This window comes from Pimephales promelas, chromosome 25 (genome assembly GCF_988280905.1).
Source record: "Pimephales promelas chromosome 25, fPimPro1.hap1.1, whole genome shotgun sequence".
NCBI lineage: Eukaryota > Metazoa > Chordata > Actinopteri > Cypriniformes > Leuciscidae > Pimephales > Pimephales promelas.
In genome coordinates, this window is record NC_142793.1 from 23,935,467 (window position 1) to 23,958,204 (window position 22,738).

The 22,738-nt window shown below is 37.9% G+C and overlaps 1 protein-coding gene across 6 annotated transcripts in view; it reads right to left on the reverse strand.

The window, feature by feature from the left end:
• myo9ab (myosin IXAb) overlaps positions 1 to 22,738 on the reverse strand; it is an 80,884-nt gene that overhangs the window by 15,002 nt on the left and 43,144 nt on the right. For 4 of the 6 annotated variants that reach the window (XM_089127712.1, XM_089127711.1, XM_089127710.1 and 1 more), the window contains 25 exons: positions 22,178 to 22,379; positions 21,611 to 21,724; positions 21,078 to 21,159; positions 18,869 to 18,979; positions 18,758 to 18,797; positions 17,934 to 18,056; positions 17,714 to 17,794; positions 17,526 to 17,636; positions 15,540 to 15,662; positions 14,843 to 14,992; positions 14,021 to 14,316; positions 11,641 to 12,513; positions 10,278 to 10,359; positions 8,929 to 9,135; positions 6,713 to 6,813; positions 6,498 to 6,601; positions 5,275 to 5,495; positions 4,209 to 4,325; positions 3,182 to 3,370; positions 3,057 to 3,104; positions 2,247 to 2,358; positions 2,062 to 2,123; positions 1,280 to 1,472; positions 1,071 to 1,199; positions 276 to 381 (listed from right to left, as the gene is read on the reverse strand). In XM_089127712.1, coding sequence (XP_088983838.1) covers positions 276 to 381; positions 1,071 to 1,199; positions 1,280 to 1,472; positions 2,062 to 2,123; positions 2,247 to 2,358; positions 3,057 to 3,104; positions 3,182 to 3,370; positions 4,209 to 4,325; positions 5,275 to 5,495; positions 6,498 to 6,601; positions 6,713 to 6,813; positions 8,929 to 9,135; positions 10,278 to 10,359; positions 11,641 to 12,513; positions 14,021 to 14,316; positions 14,843 to 14,992; positions 15,540 to 15,662; positions 17,526 to 17,636; positions 17,714 to 17,794; positions 17,934 to 18,056; positions 18,758 to 18,797; positions 18,869 to 18,979; positions 21,078 to 21,159; positions 21,611 to 21,724; positions 22,178 to 22,379 — 3,977 coding nt within the window. The remainder of the gene's footprint in view (positions 1 to 275; positions 382 to 1,070; positions 1,200 to 1,279; positions 1,473 to 2,061; positions 2,124 to 2,246; positions 2,359 to 3,056; positions 3,105 to 3,181; positions 3,371 to 4,208; positions 4,326 to 5,274; positions 5,496 to 6,497; positions 6,602 to 6,712; positions 6,814 to 8,928; positions 9,136 to 10,277; positions 10,360 to 11,640; positions 12,514 to 14,020; positions 14,317 to 14,842; positions 14,993 to 15,539; positions 15,663 to 17,525; positions 17,637 to 17,713; positions 17,795 to 17,933; positions 18,057 to 18,757; positions 18,798 to 18,868; positions 18,980 to 21,077; positions 21,160 to 21,610; positions 21,725 to 22,177; positions 22,380 to 22,738) is intronic. The other 2 variants (XM_039647996.2, XM_039647993.2) reach the window with 1 other exon arrangement.

The following is a 22,738-nucleotide window of genomic DNA, read 5'->3' on the forward strand; positions in this document are numbered from 1 at the left end:
TCTTATGGTTGATAAGTTATACCTGTTTGATTTTGGGTATGCTATTTTTAACTGTTTTATTTTCCTATTTTGGGGTCGGTGTTTAACAGGTTATTTATTGTTCTTTATTGAGTTATGATGTCCTCATAATGTACTTTTATTATTATTATTTTGAAGGTTTCAAAAACATGCTGCCAAAAGACTGCAGTTTAAAATTAGCTTGCTAACACTGGCACATTTACAGAAATGTGGATTAATGTGTTGTCTTTATAAATAAATCAGCTCGGAAGACTCACCGGACCAGGTGGAATACGAGTCTCTCCAGTGTGCTCAGGTGAGTTCTGCTGAGCTGATCGATGATCGAATACACTCCCTGAACCAGCTCACGTTTATCCTGCAGACCTGCAAATCAGAAAACACACTGAATTACATCCATGCAAATCAGAAAACACACTGAATTACATCCATGCAAATCAACGATGAGAGGCCGGATTCACGAAAATCTTTTCAAGAAGTTTCTTGATGTATATAGTTTATAAGAACGTTCCTAAATTCAATTTTAGAAAAATAATTTTTATTAAAGTCAGCATGAAATGCAAGTTGAGATAGTTCTCCTCTATTGTGTCATATATCTGAGTGAAACAAGAACAAATGTGGGCGGGGCTTGATTGTGTCTGTGTGGAATTGATTGGATGGTTGTGGTTTGCTATTGGCTGATCTCATGTGAGTGACAGGTTAAAGCCCCGCCCTCGTCATCAGAGAAGAGATGCTGCAAGACGAACTTATTCTCATTAAAGATTATATGAATTTAACACAACAATGATGTGCACTATCAAAATATCTAAAAAGTTAAATTCAAATTTCTTTCTTAAACATTAGCTAAATTCAAATTATATTCGAATTCTAAAGGCAGTACTTAATGTTAGAGGTATTGTATTGTCTCCTATGCCCACAAGAGGGCGCTTTAAGCAAATATAAACCAAATCATGCAGCAGTTTTGATTTCATGGTGATTTCAAACAAGTAGAAATCACCAGAGAAGAATCTTATCCTAAAGAGCGTTTTGTGAATCCGGCTGGGAAGCACACATACCCATAGCCCTGAGGAACTCCTCGTAAAGTTCAAAGGTCATGAGGGGGTTCGGAAGGTCACGCAGCCACTGTTTCAGGACACTCGCGATCACATGGATGTTGTAGTCGTCTAAGCTCACACTGTTCGCATCTGCAATGAAGGCAAACACTCAATGACAGTCTCTACTCAAGTCAATTTGATTTACAAGATGGCGTTCACGCGAGTCTCACCGGTGTCCAGACCCAGCTTGAGTTCTTTGATTTTATTGGTGGATCCAGATTTGCGGTAGATTCCCTCGGTGTAAAGCCCGTGCATCTCGATGTAGTTGATGAGTTTCTCAACCACTAGCGGGACGGCTCTCTCGTCGCTCGTTAAACGAGACAACTCTACGCCAAACTGCCGTGAAGACAGCTCGGGGTCAAACTGGGTCACACACACACACACACACACAGACAGACACAGAAATGAATTACATGAACAAAATATGACTGGAATGAAGTTTGAGGCACTGAGATGAGCCACATACAAACTGAAGACGGCACAGAAAGATCATTTATCATATAAACGTACATCCAGAGGCACGTTTAAGATTAGCGGCTGACGACCAGTCAATATTAGGATTTTTAAACTTTTAAAAGAAGTCTCTTCTGCTCACCAAGGCTGCATTTAATTGATTAAAAATACAGAAAAGACAGTAATATTGTGAAATGTTATTACAATTGTAATACTGATTGAGAGTGATTTCTGAAGGGTCATATGAAACTGATGCTGAAAATTCAGCTTTGATCACAGGAATAAATTACACTTTGAAATATTAAAATAGAAAGCCATCATAATTTGAACATATAAATTGTCATAAAATTTAACAATATTACTGTTTTTTTGTGTGCAAATAAATGCAGCCCTGGTGAGCAGAAGAGACTTCTTTTGAAAACATTAAAGATCTTCCGGATCTCTTGACTGTTCGTAAGTGTGTGTGTCGGGCAAACACACTCTCTGGAGCTGCTCTCACCTTCTTACTGCATTTGGTGGTCATCCTCAGACAGCACTTCTTGTGGCACGCATAGCGACAGACTGAAGGCGAGAGAAACAAGCACACGTTAAACACGCTAAACAGAGACTGAGCACTTGCTTGAGTCTCAAAAATGTTCCAAGACTGAAACGTCCATTGATTAAACAGGGCAGAGTTTGGCTCACGTTTGCAGACGCAGGCTTTGTCCATCATCCAGATGAGAGAGGAGCAGAACTCGCAGTACGTCGGGATGCTGTACTGAGTGGATTTAAAGATGTGGCCCATGTGCTCCTCCACCTGCATCATAATCATTAAAATCCATGATGTTCAGATGTTAAGAAATATATGTCATTCCTAATAAAGTCAAAGAAATGCACTTAATAATAAATAATAAACAGAGTATGATGTGCATGTGTGATGCCACTGCACTAGTATAATTGCCCCTTGTGGGATTAATAAAGTGGTAAACTTAAACTGATATTATTCATGTAATGATTTTATTGGTAAGTTTAAAGAATGGAAAAGGTTCTCTATTATGCTGGAAAAAGAAACTATCTTACTTTTATTTATTTTTTTGTTTTTTGAAAAATTATTTTGGTCCAAAGTTTCTCTGTTTAGGTGTTTTACAAATTTGTCACCATAACTGATAATGATATAATGGTCTTGTTTATGGATGGTGATACTGATTTATTGGAAATGGATATTATAACTAAATATCTATAACTCTAGAAATATCATATTCAGACACCTTCAACATTTCTCACACTATCACAGTTTATTCAGAATGTTTTCATCAAAAACCTTAATTTTTTTTCGACTGAAGAAAGAAAGACATGGACATCTTGAATGACATGGGGGTGAGTAAATTATCAGCAAAAGTTTATTTAAAAGTGAACTACTCCTTTAAACTGTGTTCCCGAAGGTCTGACGGGCTTGACGGAGAGTCATTAATGACATCATTTTCATTTTAGGTGAACTAATAAACGAGGACTCACCGTGTCTGATTCCTTCTTCCTCCTCTTCTTCCTCTCAGGTTTAGGAGCCTAGAAACATCATACACAGGCGATCAGAAGAGCGTTAGCCGTTAGCTGCTAGCCGTGAACACGCAGATCGGGCGTACCTTGCTAACGGCTCCATCCGTCGGCTTGTGTTCGTTCACGAACTCGTCGAGGAAGACTTTGAAGGTGTTGACCCAGACTTTAACAGGAGACTCGCTCCAGTCTCGCTGCTCCAGACGCATGCTCTTCTCCAAGATGTGCTCGAATAAAGCGTGGAGATCTTTATAGCGGATGCTCCTGCCATCGTCCATCTGAGGAACACGCACATATAACTTACGCCGGGATTTGAGGAGTGAGAAGAAGTGTGTGGGTTACACTTTATATTAAGATGTAATTGTATATTTAAGAACTGAGTGATAATAAGCAACTACATGTATTTACTGTAGTGTTAGCGTTTGTTTGAGGGTTAGTTGCACGTAATTATGTATAATCTACTTTTATTACTATGGTAAGTACACTTTTTAATTATTTTTTTATACATTTATTTAGATGGGACAGTGCATAGATTGCATATTGATTTAAATATGCCTGATAAGAATAAATAAATAAATAAATAAATAAAACCAAACAGACATAAAGCTAAAAAAAAATTAAAGTGGCTATGCTTAAACAAAATACTTGTTATGATAATTGTTTAAGTTGCGTATTTTAAAAAGCCAAGTACATATATGTAACAATATGTAATACTGAACTCACGATACGATATTACTGCGATACTCCAGACATATGATAAAAGATTTAAAAAAATGCACTGTTGGTTAAAATGCTAATTTTGGTGTTTTATTGTGTGTGTAAATGAATAGTCTTGGACTCAAGGACAATAGAGACACCAGAATAACAATATTCATGATTCTGAAGCTGAAAACTGAATTATTATAGATGAATATGCTTGATCTCTGTCACTGACTAGATATATTTAAAATAACTTCGGACAGTTTTACTGGTGACATCAGACATCCGGCATCCCCCACTGCATTATTATATATTATCTTTTTTTCACACAGTAATTTTTCTTTTGTGTGAACTATACACAATACGATATATGCAATTTATTCCGACACCCCTAGTTTTGGGTTTCCAGAAGCTCACCGCGAGAGCAGTCGAGTACGAGTTGAAGATGTTGAGGCGAAACTCTTTCAGGGCTTTCTTGAACACGACGTCCACAGGCGAATCCTTCTGACCGTCTTCTGCTTCCAGATCTCCGATCTACAGAAACAAACATAACAGAACACACAGTCAAAGCCCCCTAGCTTTTAATGTTGTTTATGTGGCGTTATTAATACCAAAGACAGTCTCAAAAACACGGTGTGAAATCGCTGTGAAATTGTGTGATCGTCAACCAGTGGATCTCTGAGCTGAGCGAGTGGAGGCGGGGCTCATTTGCATATTCATAGACAGCACATTGCTAAATGAGGCAAGGGTGTCGAGTTACATTCAAGATATTTTAAGGCATTAAGAAGGAAAAAACATTCAAATATGTAATTATAGTGATTAAAGATGAGTGTTAAGGGATAAAATTGACAACAGGGGGACTTTTAGCTAATATTATGACACTTTAAACTTTGTTGTGATACATTCTGCTTTCATTAAACACTGTAAATTTCTCTGTAAATTGAGAATTACTCTTAAATTATATGGTGACACTTCGATGCAGTCATACACAACAACTAAATTATTATCGAAAACTGTTATTTCGTACATTTTCCAATCCAAAACCAATCATATGTAAACTGAATGGTTTTACAAATAATTAAAGGAAATGAATTACACTGCAAAAAATGCTTTTCTTAGTTCTTACTCAGTATTTTTGTCTTGTTTCCAGTCCAAATATCTACACATTCTTAAATCAAGAAGCATTTACTAGATGAGTAAAATGCTATTTGATATTATTATTTGGTTTCATGTCTTGTTTTCTTGGGGCAAAAAATAAAATGAAGTGAGTTTTTGCTTAAAACAAGAAAAATTATCTGCCAATGGGGTCAGAAAAATAATCTTAATTAAAATGGAAACAATATTATTTTTCTGACTCCATTGGCCGATCATTGCAAAAAATCACTTCAAACAAAAGACCTACTATCTCAAAGCATTTTTCGTCTGCATCTTGAACATTCTAGCGTAATATGTTTATATGAACTGTCATAAATAAAGCGCACACCTTCTTCATGAGGAAGTCGTTCATGCTCCGGTAGTCCGCGGTGCTGGTGAGGATGTGCAGCGAGTCGTTCTGCCAAGCCGAGGCTTCGAGAGACACACTGCTGATCTTCACACTGCGTCTCCTCTTCATCGACATCATTCCCAGCATCGGCTCGCGGTTCTCCTTGCTGTCCCGCCCGCGCTCAGATAGACCAGCATGCACTGGGCTTCCAGCAGGAGAGTCTGGGAGAAAGAGAGAGAGAGAGTGTGTTAGAAAAGAGTCAACTACACTGCAAAATGATGCTGTTCTTACTCAGTATTTATGACTTGTTTTCAGTCCAAATATCCAAAAATCCTTAAAGCAACACCAAGTAACTTTTCGGTCACCCTACAGGTTGGAAGCGGAATTGTCCATTACCGCTGTTGTAAATAATTTAGCCGACTGTCGCACACACGCTCGCTGATCAGCACCGGCTTTGGAATGAACGATGTCCACAGACAAGGTAGAGTATGTTGCATGATTTCATGAAAGTAACGAAACGAAGAAAAACTAAATAACGCTTGACGTAAAGCAAGTCAAATTTGTAGTTTTCTTATGTCTCATTAGAACTACAGAAATCTGGCAATCTTACACAGCGTGGTTATAGTAGATTTAGGACCGTAAAGCAAATCCAGAAGTGCCTTACGACTTAATGAACCACTGAAACCATTTTAACATTATTTTAAGGTAAAAAATCTTATTTAGTGTTGCTTTAAATCATGAAGCATTTACTAGAGGAGTAAAATTACAAGAAATTCTATCTTGCTTTCTGATAAAAAATTAAGTGAGTTTTTGCTTAAAACAAGCTGATGAATGTGCCAATGGGGTCAGAAAAAAATCTAAATTCAAATGGAAAAGATTTTTTTTTTGACCCCATTGGCAGATAATTTTGTTCGTCACGTCATTTAGATTTTTTTTCCCCAGAAAACAAGTTTGTAGATATTTAGACTTGAAACAAGACATAAATACTAAGTAAGAAAAGTATTTAGTATCTCCTTGTGAAGACCTCCTTCACTTCTGTACCGATAAAACGCTGTCAAAATGATTGCAGTTCGCATGGATGCGCGGAAACGCCTAAAATTCTGTATTATGAATTTTTAAGGCCGGACAAGTAATTTGTTGAGGTAAATTAAAGAAAGATTGCTGTGAAACTCTATATTGTTAAAGCGCTGTGTAAATGTAGAAGGAATCAGGTAAACACACACCGTTCCTCGTGTCATTGAGCTCGGAGTCGGCAGAGCGCCCCCTGCTGGATATCTTCTTATCTGCATGTTTGCTCTTACTCCAGAAGCGCATTTTGCCTCTGACCCTACGGAGAACAGAGTTTGGATTAAATATCACATTTTAATGCACTAACAGAAACATGAATTCATCAAAATAAACAGAACAGACATGAACAGTGGCGTGAACCCCCTCTGACCTGCTATCTGTGTGAGACATGGACTTCCGGAGCGAATCCATTTTCCCAAGGTCCCCCGAGGACATGGTCTTCTGGATCCTCTTCTGCTCTTTCTGAGACGACTGGAGAAGGAAAGCGAATCGTACATAAATGCTTCTTCGAACCAGACTGAATGGTTCATCTACGGAAGAGGATTAGGGCCAAGCAATAATAGAAAAATAAAACCATCTCGAGATTAAAGTCATTATAATGAGAGATTAAACTCGTTAAATTTTGAGAAAAAGAATTGTTAAATTTCCAGAAAAAAAATGTTGAGAAAATCTCATTAAATTGTAAGAATAAAGCCGTTGTGTTTCGAGAAAAAAAATCATTAAATTTTGAGAACAAAATTGAAATAAAATGTTGAGAATAAACTCATCAAATTGAGAATTATGTTGTTGTGTTTAGAGAAAAAAAAAGTTGAAATAAAATGTTGAGAATAAACTCCATTAAATTGTAAGAATAAAGCCGTTGTGTTTCGAGAAAAAAAATTCTAAATAAAATGTTGAGAAAAAAAATCATTAAATTGTAAGAATAAAGTTATTTCGAGAAAAAAAAAATCATAAAATTTTCAGAAAAAAAAATTGAAATAAAATGTTGAGAACAAACTCATTAAATTGTAAGAATAAAGCCGTTGTGTTTCGAGAAAAAAAAATTCTAAATAAAATGTTGAGAAAAAAAATCATTAAATTGTAAGAATAAAGTTATTTCGAGAAAAAAAAATTCATACAATTTCCAGAAAAAAAGTCAAAATAAAATGTTGAGAATAAACTAATCTAATTTTGAGAATAAAGTCATTGTTTATAGAAAAAAAAATGTTGAAATAAAATGTTGAGAATCAACTCATTAAATTGTAAGAATAAAGTCGTTGTATTTTGAGAAAAAAAAAATCATTAAATTTCCAGAAAAAAGTCTAAATAAAATGTTGAGAATAAATATTAAATTGTAAGAATAATATGGCATTATAATGACTTTAATCTCGAGATGTTTTTATTATTGCTTGGCCCTAATCTTCTTCCGTCGTGATCTCCAGGAACAAGGTTCTGGTTTTGAGGCAGACGAGTGCTTCACTTAAAACACTAAACCATGTAAGGACACCAAACCCGACTCACATGAGGGAAAGAATGAGAGAAAGTGTTTCAGATAAGGGTGAGTAATGGAGAAACCCCATCCTTTCCATGTTAATGGGAGTCGCATGCATCTTAACTCACAAACTTGATATTCATCAATAAAACGTTGTCAGAAGTGAACAGAAAAATCACATGAGAGATCCAGCCTCACGTTTAAGACCAGACAAGTCTTGATATTCTGGTTAATCCAGGCTCATCCAGTCAGGTTTATTAGTCTTTCACTTGATTAGTTCTGTCTAGAGATTTGGTTATGAAAGAGATCAAGGTTGAGGCCAGTTAGCGGTTTTGCACACTGAACGAACACTAAAGAGTCAACATTTACTGACCATCATGTGGTTCTGAATCAGTGTTCCCATCAGTGTTATTTTAGGATCATTGAGACATTATTGACATTTTTATTAATATTTTGAGCGAGTTTCAAAGATCAAAGAGCAGATAAATGGAGTTATTGTCTGCTTAAGGAAAGAGGAGATACTGAACTGCCTAAAACAAGTCGTTGGTAAGTTACGAATTTGCATAATGCCTTCCTATGGTTTTCATTGGCTGCCTGCAAACACTGTCAACTTTGCCCCGCCCTCAAACGCGGTTCAGATACGCTATTGGCCGATTGCTTTTAACAATATTACTGTTATTGTTGGTATTTTTAATTAAAATTTTTTTTTTTTTAAAAATGCAGGCTTAGTGATTAGATGAGACTTCTTTTAAAAACAAAAAATTAATTCTTTTAAAAAAATTCTTTTAAATTCTTTAATTTAAAAGAATTTTTTCTTTAATTTAATTCTTTAATTCTTTTAAAATTCTTTTAAAAATTAAAACTTTGGATTGGTAGTGTAAACCTGTTGTAGGAGAACTGCGAGACTACAATTTTTTATTTGTTAACATTTGTTTTATTAACTATTAATTTGATCAGAATGGAAGTCGTATGGGTTTGGGAACGACATGATGGCAATGTAATACCAGAATTAAAAGTTCTGGTGAAACTATTCCTTTAAATTGAAACTATTCGTTTGGCTAGAGAGTATGTGGTTGGATCAGTGTGCAAAACTCCACATCCGCTCTAGGTTTTACCATGTCGGAGTCGCCGTGGCAGGCTGGCTCGGAGTCAGGAGAACTGGGGGATTCTGGGAGAGGCCCGGTTCGGGAGAGCACGGGTGTGTACTCGTGTTCATCATCTTCATCTTCGTCTGAATCGAGCTCGGTGCTACAGGCCCGACTCAACAAATCAGAGCGAGTCCCGGCCAAACGCGCTTTCTTTTTACAGCCGGCTCCTACAACCTGATCGTTCACATTGATGATGTCAAACCAACTGATAGAGAGAGTCCACACTAAACCACAGCTGAAACTCCAGAAATGAGAATATCGTGCAAAGTGAGATATTTCAAGCCATTATTTGTTATAATTGTGATGCTCATGAAAACCCCAAATTCAAAATTAGAATATTGTGATAAGCTGTATTCCATAATCATCAAAACTATAACAAATAAAGGCTTGAAATAGCTCACTTTGCATGTAATGAGCTTTGAAATTGATGCATTTCTCAAATCTCTCAGGTTGATTAAAAACAAGAAAAGTGACAGATTCGTGAAATATCATGATCTTGTTTTTTTGGTTATGCCACTGATGCATAATGTTTCCTCTTTATGGGTTTTTTCTCTCTCTTTTTCTTATTTTGTTAGTGAAACTTAAATATATTTGGTGTAATTCGATTCCCTAGTGTCTGCTTATTGTTTGATACATCATAAAAGAAAAAAGGAAAAAGTCAGAACTCGTCCTGGACCTAAGAGAGACATCTCAACACAAATTGGTACCGGTGTTCTGTCGATTTTTGCCGCCTTGTCGAAAAATGCTACCGTAGCGCGAATTGATGACAGAATGCCGATTAAAGTCGTATGAAATACAATTATAATACAATCCTATGTTATGAGTAGCTACTGTTTTTTTTTTTATACTGTTTATTTGAATAGGGACAGATACAAAAAAACATAGATTATTACATAAAGAACAATCCGATGCCTGTATCATAGTGTTTATAGCCAAGGCTAATTCGCAACACCATACTGTATACTACTGTTTTTATTTTTTTACCGTTATTAAACGGTGTGAAAAGTAAAAATTATCATAAAATATTCATCTTTGACTTGTCAAAGTACCCCTTTCCTCATAGTAACTGAAACTTTCAGGTATTCTTTTTCAGCTGGCTGACCGTACAAATATTCATATGGTAGTAAGCATTTTTTAAAGGGAAATTAAAATTATACATTATAACAGGAAAATGTACCTTTTGTAAAGAAAAAAAAAAACAAAAAACTGTGAGTCTGCACATGCGCATAACCAGTAAGTAGCAAATCTCGATGGGTAGCATGAATTGTCAGAACACTAGAAACAAATAGAAGTTTGTCTGTTGTGCCAGCGCTCACCTCTCGGTGTTTCAGCGATCTGAATCCCGCTTCTCTTTGGATCGCCAGGGATCGCTCCTGGTTCACCAGGTCTTTGTCCGACCTGAAAAACACACAGCAATCCTCGTTCACCCCGGCCACAGAATGTCCCGTTTGAGTACATCTAATAACGTCATCACTAGATGCTAAACATCAGCTAAAAACTTCTCAAAATATCTTAACCCTCATCCTTCAGTAAAATAGTAAAAACAGTCAAATAAATAAGAGGAATTAGGGATGGATTTGAGACGTCACGCTCGCCTGGCTATGTCTGGCAGGTTTGTGTATTCGCCGCCATTCTCCGTATCAGCGAAGACAACTCGAGCGAAACAACTTTAGTCAACTTTCCACAAATGTAGAAGATGGATTCAAAGAGACCGGCATGTAGTTCATTCCAAACCCCAACGCAAACTCCACGTAAGACTAAGGCCCCGTCCACATTACTGCGTTTTCGTTTAAAAACGGAGACCTTTTGCTACGTTTGCACCTCCCGTCCAGACTAAAACGGGAAAAGTTTTGCGTTTTGAATCTCCGGAGGGCGTTTTAGTGTGGACGAGACAAAATGGAGGAGTTTACAAACGATGACGCAGAGGCTTACGCTCGGCTCTATGATTGGGTGTCATCAGTCATGACGTGTCCTTCCCTGATTCGCCAACCACTGTTTACACCGGCGCGCGCATGCCCAGTGTTGGTGAATGGTCACGTGATCCACGTTTTCAGTCGTTTTAATGTGGACGGAGATCAATTCTAATACGCAGACAAAACGCTGGTGTGGACGGAGATCGTATTCGTTTTAATTCTCCGTTTTTAAACGAAAACGCAGTAGTGTGGACGGGGCCTAAGAAAATACAACTTGTGTCTAGTGCCAGGCATCGGAATAAGATGAGAGTTAACATCGGGAATCGATCAACAAACGGAGAGATCTCCGGTCTGCTCTAGGCCTCAAACGGGATCAAAGTAATAACTTAAATTGTTCATGAACGTGTTTCCATAACAATACAATCATAAGTGGATACAGTAAACAGTTCAACATGGAGATAGATGGAAACGAAAACCCATTTAGGACACCATTAGGTCACTTGATGGAGTTTTTCGGTTCCTTGCCACTGTTGCCTTTGTCTTGCTCAGTTGGGGAATTTTTAAATTAATTAACCAATCAGTAATTCCCTTGATCAGCTCTACCAAACGTGGATGTTTTTCCACTAAGAAACGAACATTGTTATTATGTTTTGATTTGCTTTGATTCAATCTATATCGTGAAAAGCGCTATATAAATAAATATAGTTGAGTTAGCACTCAACCCAAGGGAAGAATGCGGGTTACGTCTGAGTGCTCGTAAACTCACTTGGAGAAGGTCAGACGACCGCGTTTGGGAGAGAAGGCCAGATCAGCTTTCTCCTTCATACTTATACTGATGCTTTGAGACACAAGCTTCTTCTGGACGTCCTTCTTCGTGGGCGCTGCTTCCCTCGAGTCCAGCTGGAGGGTTTTAGAGGAGGCCGAAGTGTCCAAGCCGTGATTGCTTTGAGGTTCAGGGGTCGAATGCCCGTCGGGATGATCATTGCAGAGCAGAAGCTCCAGCTGTTGGTCCTCCACTTCCATCTGATGGTCATCAGGGTCTACAGGGTTTCCTTTCTGCATGCTGATGATGACCAGCACTGACTCCTTCTTCTCCGAGCGACTCTTAACCGGACTGCCGTCCTCATCGGCGATGTAGAAGTGAGGTTTCAAGGACGCCGGGCTGGTTTGGTTCACCTCCATCGGCTCGGGTTTGGAAACTTGCTCCAACTGTCTCTCTCTCTCTTTAGTCGCGTTATTTTCGCTCGTTTGAAGGGTCGAAACTTTGGCCAACTCCTCAAAGCTTTCGTGGCTATCGGTGGAGGCCTGAGGAGACGAAGGAGGCTGTTTGGAGAGAGGGATTTGAGCGGAGGCGTCCGGTTCTGAGTTCGACACTGAACCGGTTCGGACTTTGAGAAGCTCTAAACTGAAAGTGGCCTGTTCGAGTTCCCGTTGCCTCCTGCTTTCCCGCTTGGATCGGCTCTTTAGCGTGCTGTCGTCGACCGCTCGAGGAGGTTCGGCGGATTGCTTTTCCTCGAGCTTCTCGGACAGCTCTACGCTTGAGTTTTGAGGGGTGTGTAAACTTTTAGTCACAGTGTTTGGATGATCTTCGCCATTGATGGTTTTCTCTCCATGTCGTTGATCTCTCAGAATGCGGCACCTTGGGGGGAAAAACTAGATATTTCAGACACAATGTCAACTAGGGATGCACCGATATGAACGTTTTGGCAAATACCGATAACCGATAATTCTTTATATTTGAAAGCCGATAACCGATATATCTGATGCATCTAAATCCTAATTTTTAGATAATTTTTGAGAGCCTGATTCCTAAAACAAAAGTCCCATCATTAAAAGCCAGGTCCCAAACACAATTATAATATTCTCATAATTTTATGCAGCCGATCTGACAGACTTGTGCTGCACATTGCACTGAAGCGTCAATCAGATTTCAAGCAATTCAAAACCATCATGTTGAACAGTGCGCATCTAAAGGGTCTCACCTGAAGGAAATAATCCACAAATTATCGGCTTTAATATATCGGCCAAATCTTCTCATCAAGCCGATAACAACGTTAAAAAATGTATATATATCGTCCGATACCGATACGGTGGCCGATGTATCGTACATCCCTAATGTCAACTATTATGTTTATTTTTGCTACGACAACGAAAATAGTTCCAATAGAAGCCAGATCACTGAACAAACGGAACATTACCGGTCCAATCAAATTAGAGAATGCAAAGGCGCAGCTAATCAGAACACATCTGATGTTTAAATTTAGTTGAGAGGGATTTTGGACCAATGAGATTTCACTGTGGGCGGGCCAACCTGAGCAACATGTCATTAACTAGAGATCAAGCTACAGACAAAATATCTTGTATTATATATAATAAGTGCCTCTTCACCTCATCTTATACCTATGATATATATATATATATTAGTGGTGGGCCGTTATTGGCGTTAACGTGCGACTCTTATTGGGCGATAAAAAAAAAATATCGCCGTTAATCTATTGTCAAAGTTGGTTGGTCTATACTACACAAGTTATGATGACTTTCACCTTGATATTTTAGCGCAGATGTATACCTAGCCGTCTGTTTATACAGACATTAGGAAAATATCAGTCTATGCATTTTATATTTAATATGAGGGAAATACATGTGGCGTGAGGTGCGAATGTATAATGTTCAATTACAAAAATGACGAGAAAATATAAACCGAGCGCATTAAAAGGAAAAGAACGAGATCGTCTTTGTGTTTTATTTAACATAAGCTAACTTGGCTAAACAACTGACACATTATTACATATACATTCATCAGATATTTTACTTTTTTTTTTTTTTTACGGTTTTAATTTTAAAATGACCTGGTAGCAGAGAGCCCCATGATTAAGCTCCGCCCCCACTGTACTGAGAGTCTAGCTCCGCCCCTGCCCATCTTCCAAACTACCCTGCGAGGTTATTTACAGTGAGATTAATCTGGATTTAAAATAAATAATCTATGCCCACCAATAATATATATAATATATATATATAAATCCTATAGCGCAAAGTCTTGGGATTGATTCCCAGGGAACTCATGATTACAAATCTTCACCTTGATTGCAATGCAAGCAGCTTTGGATAAGAACATCTAGTGAATGCACAAATGTAAGTGTAGTTACCGCAGTCGAGCCTGGCGCCCCCTGCAGGCGGCCTGAAGCGTGACGGCGGCCCTGTGTCTCAGTATGTGTGTCCTCCAGACGGCCTGTATGAGGCCTGCCGCTCTCTCTCTCACGCGCATCTGAAGGACTCGTCTCCAGCGTCTCTGGATGAGCAGAACCGCTCTCTTCTGATGCCGGTACTGACGTCTGTCTCTGAAGCCTCTCCAGAACGCCTGAACACACACCGCTGCCCTCTGCTGGAGCTCCGGCTCACACACACACTCGTCTGCGCGAGTCAGACACTTACGCCACCAGCGCTGCGGGGAGAAAGAGGAACCAGAGAAGGGTTATTAGGGGTGATCCGTGATCTGTACGGACCAGTTGCCCCATGCAAATACGAATATTTGAATATGGTGCAAAATAACCCTTTATTTCAATAATTCAACTTAAAAGGTGAAACGAATATATTATATAGACTCATTACATGCAAAGTGAGATATTTCAAGCCTTTATTTGTTATAATTTTGATGATTATGGCTTACAGATTTGAAAACCCCAAATTCAAAATTAGAATTTTGTGAAAAGGTTTTCATATCTGTAATCCATAATCATCAAAATTATAACAAATAATGGCTTGAAATATCTATATTATATTTGTTTCACCTTTCAAGTTTAATTACTGAAATAAACTGAACTTTTGCACCATATTCAAATGTTTCAAATTTCACCTGTAGTTTATATTTCTATATAGAAGTCTATAGAAGGATCTATAGAAGTTTAAAATCTATAATAGCAGAGACGCATCTCTATAATAGCAGAGATATATTTCTATAATAGCTGTACCTGAATGAGGCGTGCGGCTCGTCTCTGCCGTCTGAAGTGTCTTCTCTCCTGCTTCGTCCGGAAGCGTCTCTGCAAACACACGATCCTCCTCAACACCTCCTGATGAAGCTCGTCCTGAAGCTTCTGACGCAGACGCTCTCGCAGAAACACCTGCAGGAACACACACTCACTCCATCAGTGCCGTGACCCGGCGTATCAGGACCGGCGGTGTGAATAACACACCCCTTTTGGGACTTGTTTTGTGGGCGGAGCTTAGGTGGAGGCAGAACCATTCCTCTGGCCACTTCACTAACGCTAGTTAGCTCATTAACAAAGAAATCCGATTTTATCTTAATATTTAAAGTTTTTCCTCGCCATCTGTGAATATTTTCCAGAAATACTGTATTTTTTAATATTTTTTCTATATTTGATTATTCTTTCTTACCAGGTTAGTCTAGTTGCAACAATGAATACAATCACAGATGATTAAAAAAATAATCACAATAGTTTAGAAAACATGATCTGATAACATTTGTAATTAAAGCATGTACTCTGTCGATTCTGGCACCCAACAACACAACAAAATGATATTTGAAGCTCCTTATGTAGTCGAATCTGTTCTGGTTTGTATTGGCCGCCTCCAGTTTTGCCTCCACCTAACGCTGGGATGTAACCATGATGTTGGCACATAAAGGGTCTGTAGGAATGTGTTTGTTACCATGTTTCTGCCCACTTGATACCCGTCGGGCTCGAGCTCTGCGTTCTGCAGGAACTGTCTGATGGCCGACTGAGTGCCGGGAAATCCAGCGGGTAAAAGCACGTGGAAATGATGAGCAAAATCCTGAAGAGACACACAACCAGCTCTGTGAGTGCGACACGTAATATTAATAATTAGCACGTAATAATTAATAAATATTAGCGGTTCAACTGCACTGACAAAACCCTGATCTGGATAACGAGACTAAAGTCTTCTGTAGAGATGCTTTACAGATGAATCATATTTATTTCCTAATTTACAAACTGTGCAACATCAATACAGTTTTTGGACTAAATTTAATCAAATGGAACTGATTTGAATTTGTTTCATAATTAATGAACTTTGCAACATTGACTGTTCTTGAACTGAACTGAATTAAAATTGAAATGAATTGAATTTGTTTCATAATTGATGAAATTTGAAATATTGACACTGTTATCGAACTGAACTGAATTAACATTAAACTGAATTGAATTTGTTTCATAATTGATGAACTTTGCAACATTGACTGTGTTATTGAAGTGAACTGAATTAACATTAAACTGAATTGAATTTGTTTCATAATTGATGAACTTTGCAACATTGACTGTTATTGAAGTGAACTGAATTAACATTAAACTGAATTGAATTTGTTTCATAATTGATGAACTTTGCAACATTGACTGTGTTATTGAAGTGAACTGAATTAACATTAAACTGAATTGAATTTGTTTCATAATTGATGAACTTTGCAACATTGACTGTGTTATTGAAGTGAACTGAATTAACATTAAACTGAATTGAATTTGTTTCATAATTGATGAAATTTGCAACATTGACACTGTTATTAAAATGAACTGAATTAACATTAAACTGAATTGAATTTGTTTTAGAATTGATTAAATTTGCAACATTGACACTTATTATACTGAATCAACATTGAGATGAATTAAATTTGTTTCATAAATAAACTTTGCAACATTGACTGTTATTGTACTGAATTAAATAAACATTGAGCTGAATTGAATTTCTTTCATAATTGACGCACTTTGCAAAATTGACTGTTGTGAAACTGAATTGGTTTCATAATTGATGAACTTTGCAACATTGAATGTTATTGAATTAATCTTGACTGAATTAAATTTGTTTCATAATTGAACTTTGCAACATTGACTGTTATTGTACTGAATTAAATCAACATTGAGCTGAACTGAATTTGTTTCATAATTGATGAAATTTGCGATATTGACGCCATTATTGAACTGAATTAAATCAACATTGGGCTAAATTGAATTTCTTTCATAATTAACGAACTGTCCAAAACTGACTGTTATTTTGAACAGAATTGCAAAAACATTTAACTGAATTTAATTTGTTTCATAATTGAACTTTGCAACATTGACTGTTATTGAACTGAACTGAATAAACATGGAACTTGAATTTGTTCCAACATCGACACTATTATTGAACTGAATTAAATCAACATTGGGCTAAATTGAATTTCTTTCATAATTGCCGAACTGTCCAACACTGATTGTTATTGAACAGAATTGCAAAAACATTAAACTGAATTTAATTTGTTTCATAATTGAACTTTGCAACATTGACTGTTATTGTACTGAACTGAAAAAACATTGAACTTGAATTTGTTCCAACAACGACACTGTTATTGAACTGAATTAAATCAACATTGGGCTAAATTGAATTTCTTTCATAATTGACGAACTGTCCAACACTGACTGTCATTTTGAACAGAATTGCAAAAACATTTAACTGAATTCAATTTGTTTCATAATTGAACTTTGCAACATTGACTGTTATTGTACTGAACTGAAAAAACATTGAACTTGAATTTGTTCCAACATCGACACTGTTATTGAACTGAATTAAATTGAACTGAATCACTGTTTTCTGTGTAACTGATGAGTTTTGTTGACTTGACGCATGTGTTGAATAGAGTTTTCTCACCTGAAAGCTGTACTTGACGCTGTATCCAGACTGCCGAATCCTCACGGTCTCCAGCATCCCAGTGTATCTCAGCTGTCTCAACACCAGCGCGTCGTTGAAACGCAGAGGAAGCTACAAAACAACGACGCTAATCAAACCGCGCATCTAAATCTAGCGATGCCGTGACAGAAACAGGACACATAATCTACCTTTTCTGCATTAGACCGGATGCACTTCACGAAGTATGGCTCGGACTGTCCCAGCGTCTCCATCAGCTTGTTCAGAGAAACCTGCATCACGAACACAAGACTGTGTTTCAATTCTGACACAACAAGGAGTCAGATGCTCACGCTGAACAATTGCGGTTACATACAGAGTTTTGATAATGTACCTTATTTGTTTGTGTTGAAACAAAATAAAAATGCTCACATTGAACTGCGCGCTGATGCTGGGCGGCTTCTTCTTCTTGTGCAGGTGGAGGAGTGATTTGGTTATGCGGTCGTGAAGTGTCAGACAGCTCAGATACTTCAGCGATTTCACGTCCAGCAGGTGCTAAACACACAACAAACCTCAGTCAAGTCAAATACAGTCAACTATGTGACACTAACAATATTCACCTTATAAGTAAATACGATAACCTCAAGGCTAGATTATTGTAATGCTCTACTGGGTGGTCGCCCTGCACGCTTAACAAACAAACTCCAGCTAGTTCAAAATGACCAAATTAGCCCGGTTCTGTCGAACGGGTTAACTCCGCAGTACTTGAGCGAGTAGTGAATAGTCCTTCAACGTCTATTGCGATCTTAAAGTTCTGGCCAGTTGATAATACCTAGAATATCAAAATCGAATGCTGGTGTGAGATGCTTTTCCTGTTCAGCACCAAAACTCTGGAACAATCTTCCTACCATTGTCCGGGAAGCAGACACACTCTGACAGTTCAAAGCTTGATTAAAGACACATCTCTTTGAAAATTCTGTATCAAAATGTATAATGATGTCCACATGTTATTGTTCAAGAAATTACAGTGGCTGTATCAATTCCATCATATAGAAGTGGGTGAATATTAAAGAGATGATCTTCTGAGGTTCTGCCATTATCGATGTGGAAAGAACAAACGTACGTAAATGTTGACGCTCAAATACACACAAGAGAAATACATAAACTACTGCTGTGTTTACAACCTTACTAATATAATTTAATAGAAACTGCATCGTGTCACACATTAAGCATCAATGCGAGAGTGTGGCGTTTACCTTCGGGAGGCTGGGCTTCGTCTTGTAGTTCTTGTTTCGCCTTCAGGAAAGAGAGAGAGCGTGAGGCCGAGAGAATATGAAGCAGAGGAAGCGATGGCTGTTGTTACTCACATCAGGATTCCCTGCGCTCGCTCCAGGAGCTTGTTGTTCACAGTGTTCACGAAGATCCCCTCCTCGTCGGGAGAGGAGAACGAAGACCTCGAGCCTCGAAAGCCACAGTCCCTAATCACACACACACACACATGACTGATGTGTGGAAAAAACTTTTGCTTTTCACACAAAACAGTCACATACTGTATATGTCTGCAGGAAATGCTTCTTTAATTCACTAGATTGATGAAATCCTGATAATTAATTGAAGCATGAAAATTATAATATTTAAAAACTGTTTTTTAATCTCGAAAAGTTTCGACTTTAATCTCAAAAACACTTCGACTTTAATCTCGAAAACGCTTCGACTTTAATCTCGAAAAGTTTCGACTTTAATCTCGAAAACGTTTCGACTTTAATCTCGAAAAGTTTCGACTTTAATCTCGAAAACGTTTCGACTTTAATCTCGAAAACGCTCCGACTTTAATCTCGAAAACGTTTAGACTTTAATCTCGAAAACGCTTCGACTTTAATCTCGAAAACGCTTCGACTTTAATCTCGAAAAGTTTCGACTTTAATCTCGAAAACGCTTCGACTTTAATCTCGAAAAGTTTCGACTTTAATCTCGAAAACGTTTCGACTTTAATCTCGAAAACGCTCCGACTTTAATCTCGAAAACGTTTAGACTTTAATCTCGAAAACGCTTCGACTTTAATCTCGAAAACGCTTCGACTTTAATCTCGAAAACGCTTCGACTTTAATCTCGAAAACGCTTCGACTTTAATCTCGAAAACGCTTCGACTTTAATCTCGAAAACATTTCGACTTTAACCTCGAAAACGCTTCGACTTTAACCTCGAAAACGCTTGGACTTTAACCTCGAAAACGCTTCGACTTTAACCTCGAAAACGCTTGGACTTTAATCTCGAAAACGCTTCGACTTTAATCTCGAAAACGCTTCGACTTTAATCTCGAAAACGCTTCGACTTTAATCTCGAAAACGCTTCGACTTTAATCTCAAAAACGCTTGACTTTAATCTCGAAAACTCTTCGACTTTAATCTCGAAAACGTTTCGACTTTAATCTCGAAAACGCTTCGACTTTAATCTCGAAAACGCTTCGACTTTAATCTCGAAAAGGAGTCGACTTTAATCTCGAAAAGGATTCGACTTTAATCTCGAAAACGCTTCGACTTTAATCTCGAAAACGCTTCGACTTTAATCTCGAAAACGCTTCGACTTTAATCTCGAAAACGCTTCGACTTTAATCTCAAAAACGCTTGACTTTAATCTCGAAAACTCTTCGACTTTAATCTCGAAAACGTTTCGACTTTAATCTCGAAAACGCTTCGACTTTAATCTCGAAAACGCTTCGACTTTAATCTCGAAAAGGAGTCGACTTTAATCTCGAAAAGGATTCGACTTTAATCTCGAAAACGCTTCGACTTTAATCTCGAAAACGCTTCGACTTTAATCTCGAAAACGCTTCGACTTTAATCTCGAAAACCCTTCGACTTTAATCTCGAAAACGTTTCGACTTTAATCTCGAAAACGCTTCGACTTTAATCTCGAAAACGCTTCGACTTTAATCTCGAAAAGGAGTCGACTTTAATCTCGAAAAGGATTCGACTTTAATCTCAAAAACGTTACGACTTTAATCTCGAAAACGCTTCGACTTTAATCTCGAAAACGCTTCGACTTTAATCTCGAAAACGCTCCGACTTTAATCTCGAAAACGTTCCGACTTAAATCTCGAAAACGCTTCGACTTTAATCTCGAAAACGTTCCGACTTTAATCTCGAAAACGCTTCGACTTTAATCTCGAAAACGTTCCGACTTTAATCTCGAAAACCTTCCGACTTTAATCTCGAAAACGTTTTGACTTTAATCTCGAAAACGCTTCGACTTTAATCTCGAAAACGCTTCGACTTTAATCTCGAAAAACGTTTCGACTTTAATCTCGAAAACCTTCCGACTTTAATCTCGAAAACGTTTTGACTTTAATCTCGAAAACGCTTCGACTTTAATCTCGAAAACGCTTCGACTTTAATCTCGAAAAACGTTTAGACTTTAATCTCGAAAACGTTTCGACTTTAATCTCGAAATGCTAGATTTTGTTATTTTGTTAAATTTTTTTTTTTACTGCAGTTCAGGACATCCGCACAAAGGGGTTCAAGCTGACAGGAAGTTTGTGAATCCACAGTGTTTTCTGTCCCATCCGGGCTGCCGTACCTGGATAGTTTCTGGCCGAGAGTGTTTGAGCCCTGCAGGTCCGACAGTGGCGTCCGTGGACTCCTCCTGCTGATACACGAATCTGTCCATCACGAGAGAGAGAGAGAATACATTTCACAGTATATTTAAACTACAATATGCATATTGCATAAATATTAAGAGAAACCCCATATGTGAAATATGCAAAAACCCAATCGCTTTCAAACACAGAGCAGAACGCCTCATTGCAACACCCAATACCTTCGAAAGTGATCAGATCATCCATACACTTGTAATAAGCAAAATCAATCAATATTTGTAAAAAATAATGTGTCCAATTTTTTTGTTTAAAATTCTGTTTCCTACTTATATAAATAGGCAACTTTGCTTAGCTTAAAACTAAATTAAACAACCGACATTAAAAAATAATGAGAGAGAGTCACAAACACACATAGCTGTGAACATTTCATGAGTCAAATCATGCTGATGCAGCTCTTAGTTTTAGTTCTAGTTTTGGTTATAAAGCCCGGGTTGAAGCGTGCGGGTTGTCTCACTGTATCTGTCGTCTTTGCAGCGCTGCAGGATCTCAAGGCTCCGCTGGTGAACAGGGTGATGGAGGAAGCTGAAGCTGTCCACACTCTTCTGAGTCTGAACTGGACCATCAGAACCTGGGGGGAGGGGGAGAGAGAGACAGTCAAACCAAAGGTCATTCAGACTCAGATATCATTTTTGATATTTTTCACTAGTGTGTGCAGGACACTATAGTTCATTTATGAAAGTGAGGAGAGCAAAATAAAGTAAACGGTGACATATTATACACAAATATTCTTCATACCAGTATAAAATTTGGGTCTAAATATTATTCCTCCACTTTGAGCTGATGTTTTCTGTAATTGCTAATGCTCTTTTTACACACAGACTAAACAACATGAAGCATTGCTTGGTCACTGGTTGAGCTAAACTGGTATTATCTAATTGTGTAGTTAAATTTAACAGATATTCAACATAATTCATGTGTGAGAGTTCTGCTCATATTTTAGTACCATTTTATAAACTACAGCGAATACACTGATAATGTGAGAAATGTTGAATCTGAGTAAAGTAGGTGTGCTGTAACTCACCGGTGCTCGTCCTCTTCTCCGTGTGCCGTGTCCCGGACTCCCGGAAGGCGACGAGCGCGCGGAAGAAGGCCCGAATCACGGCCCATCTGAAGGTGGCCACGGGGTCAAGGCCCATCAGGCCAGAGACGAGCGCGTTTCGGCTGCTCTTCAGCAGAGCCACGATATCCGGACGCATGTGATCCGTGTTCTTCTCACGAAAGTCCTGCGCGACAAACATATCACAGGTCAGCTTCATGATGACGGTCAACATATGGGAGACTCCACAAATGAGAATATTGTTATAAGGTTTTCAAAAACTGTATAATCATCAAAATTATAACAAATAAAGGCTTTAAATATCTCGCTTTGCATGTAATGAGTCTATATGATGTATTAGTTTCAGCTTTTAAGTTGAATTACCGAAATGAACTTTTGCACCATATTCTAATTTCATGAGTTTCACCTGTGGTTTTATAACGGAAAATTACGTTTTTTGGCGAATCATCTTAATAAATTACGGTACATTAGATCATATATTATATTAATTATATTAGCACAAAACAACGCAACGGTTAGCGTATT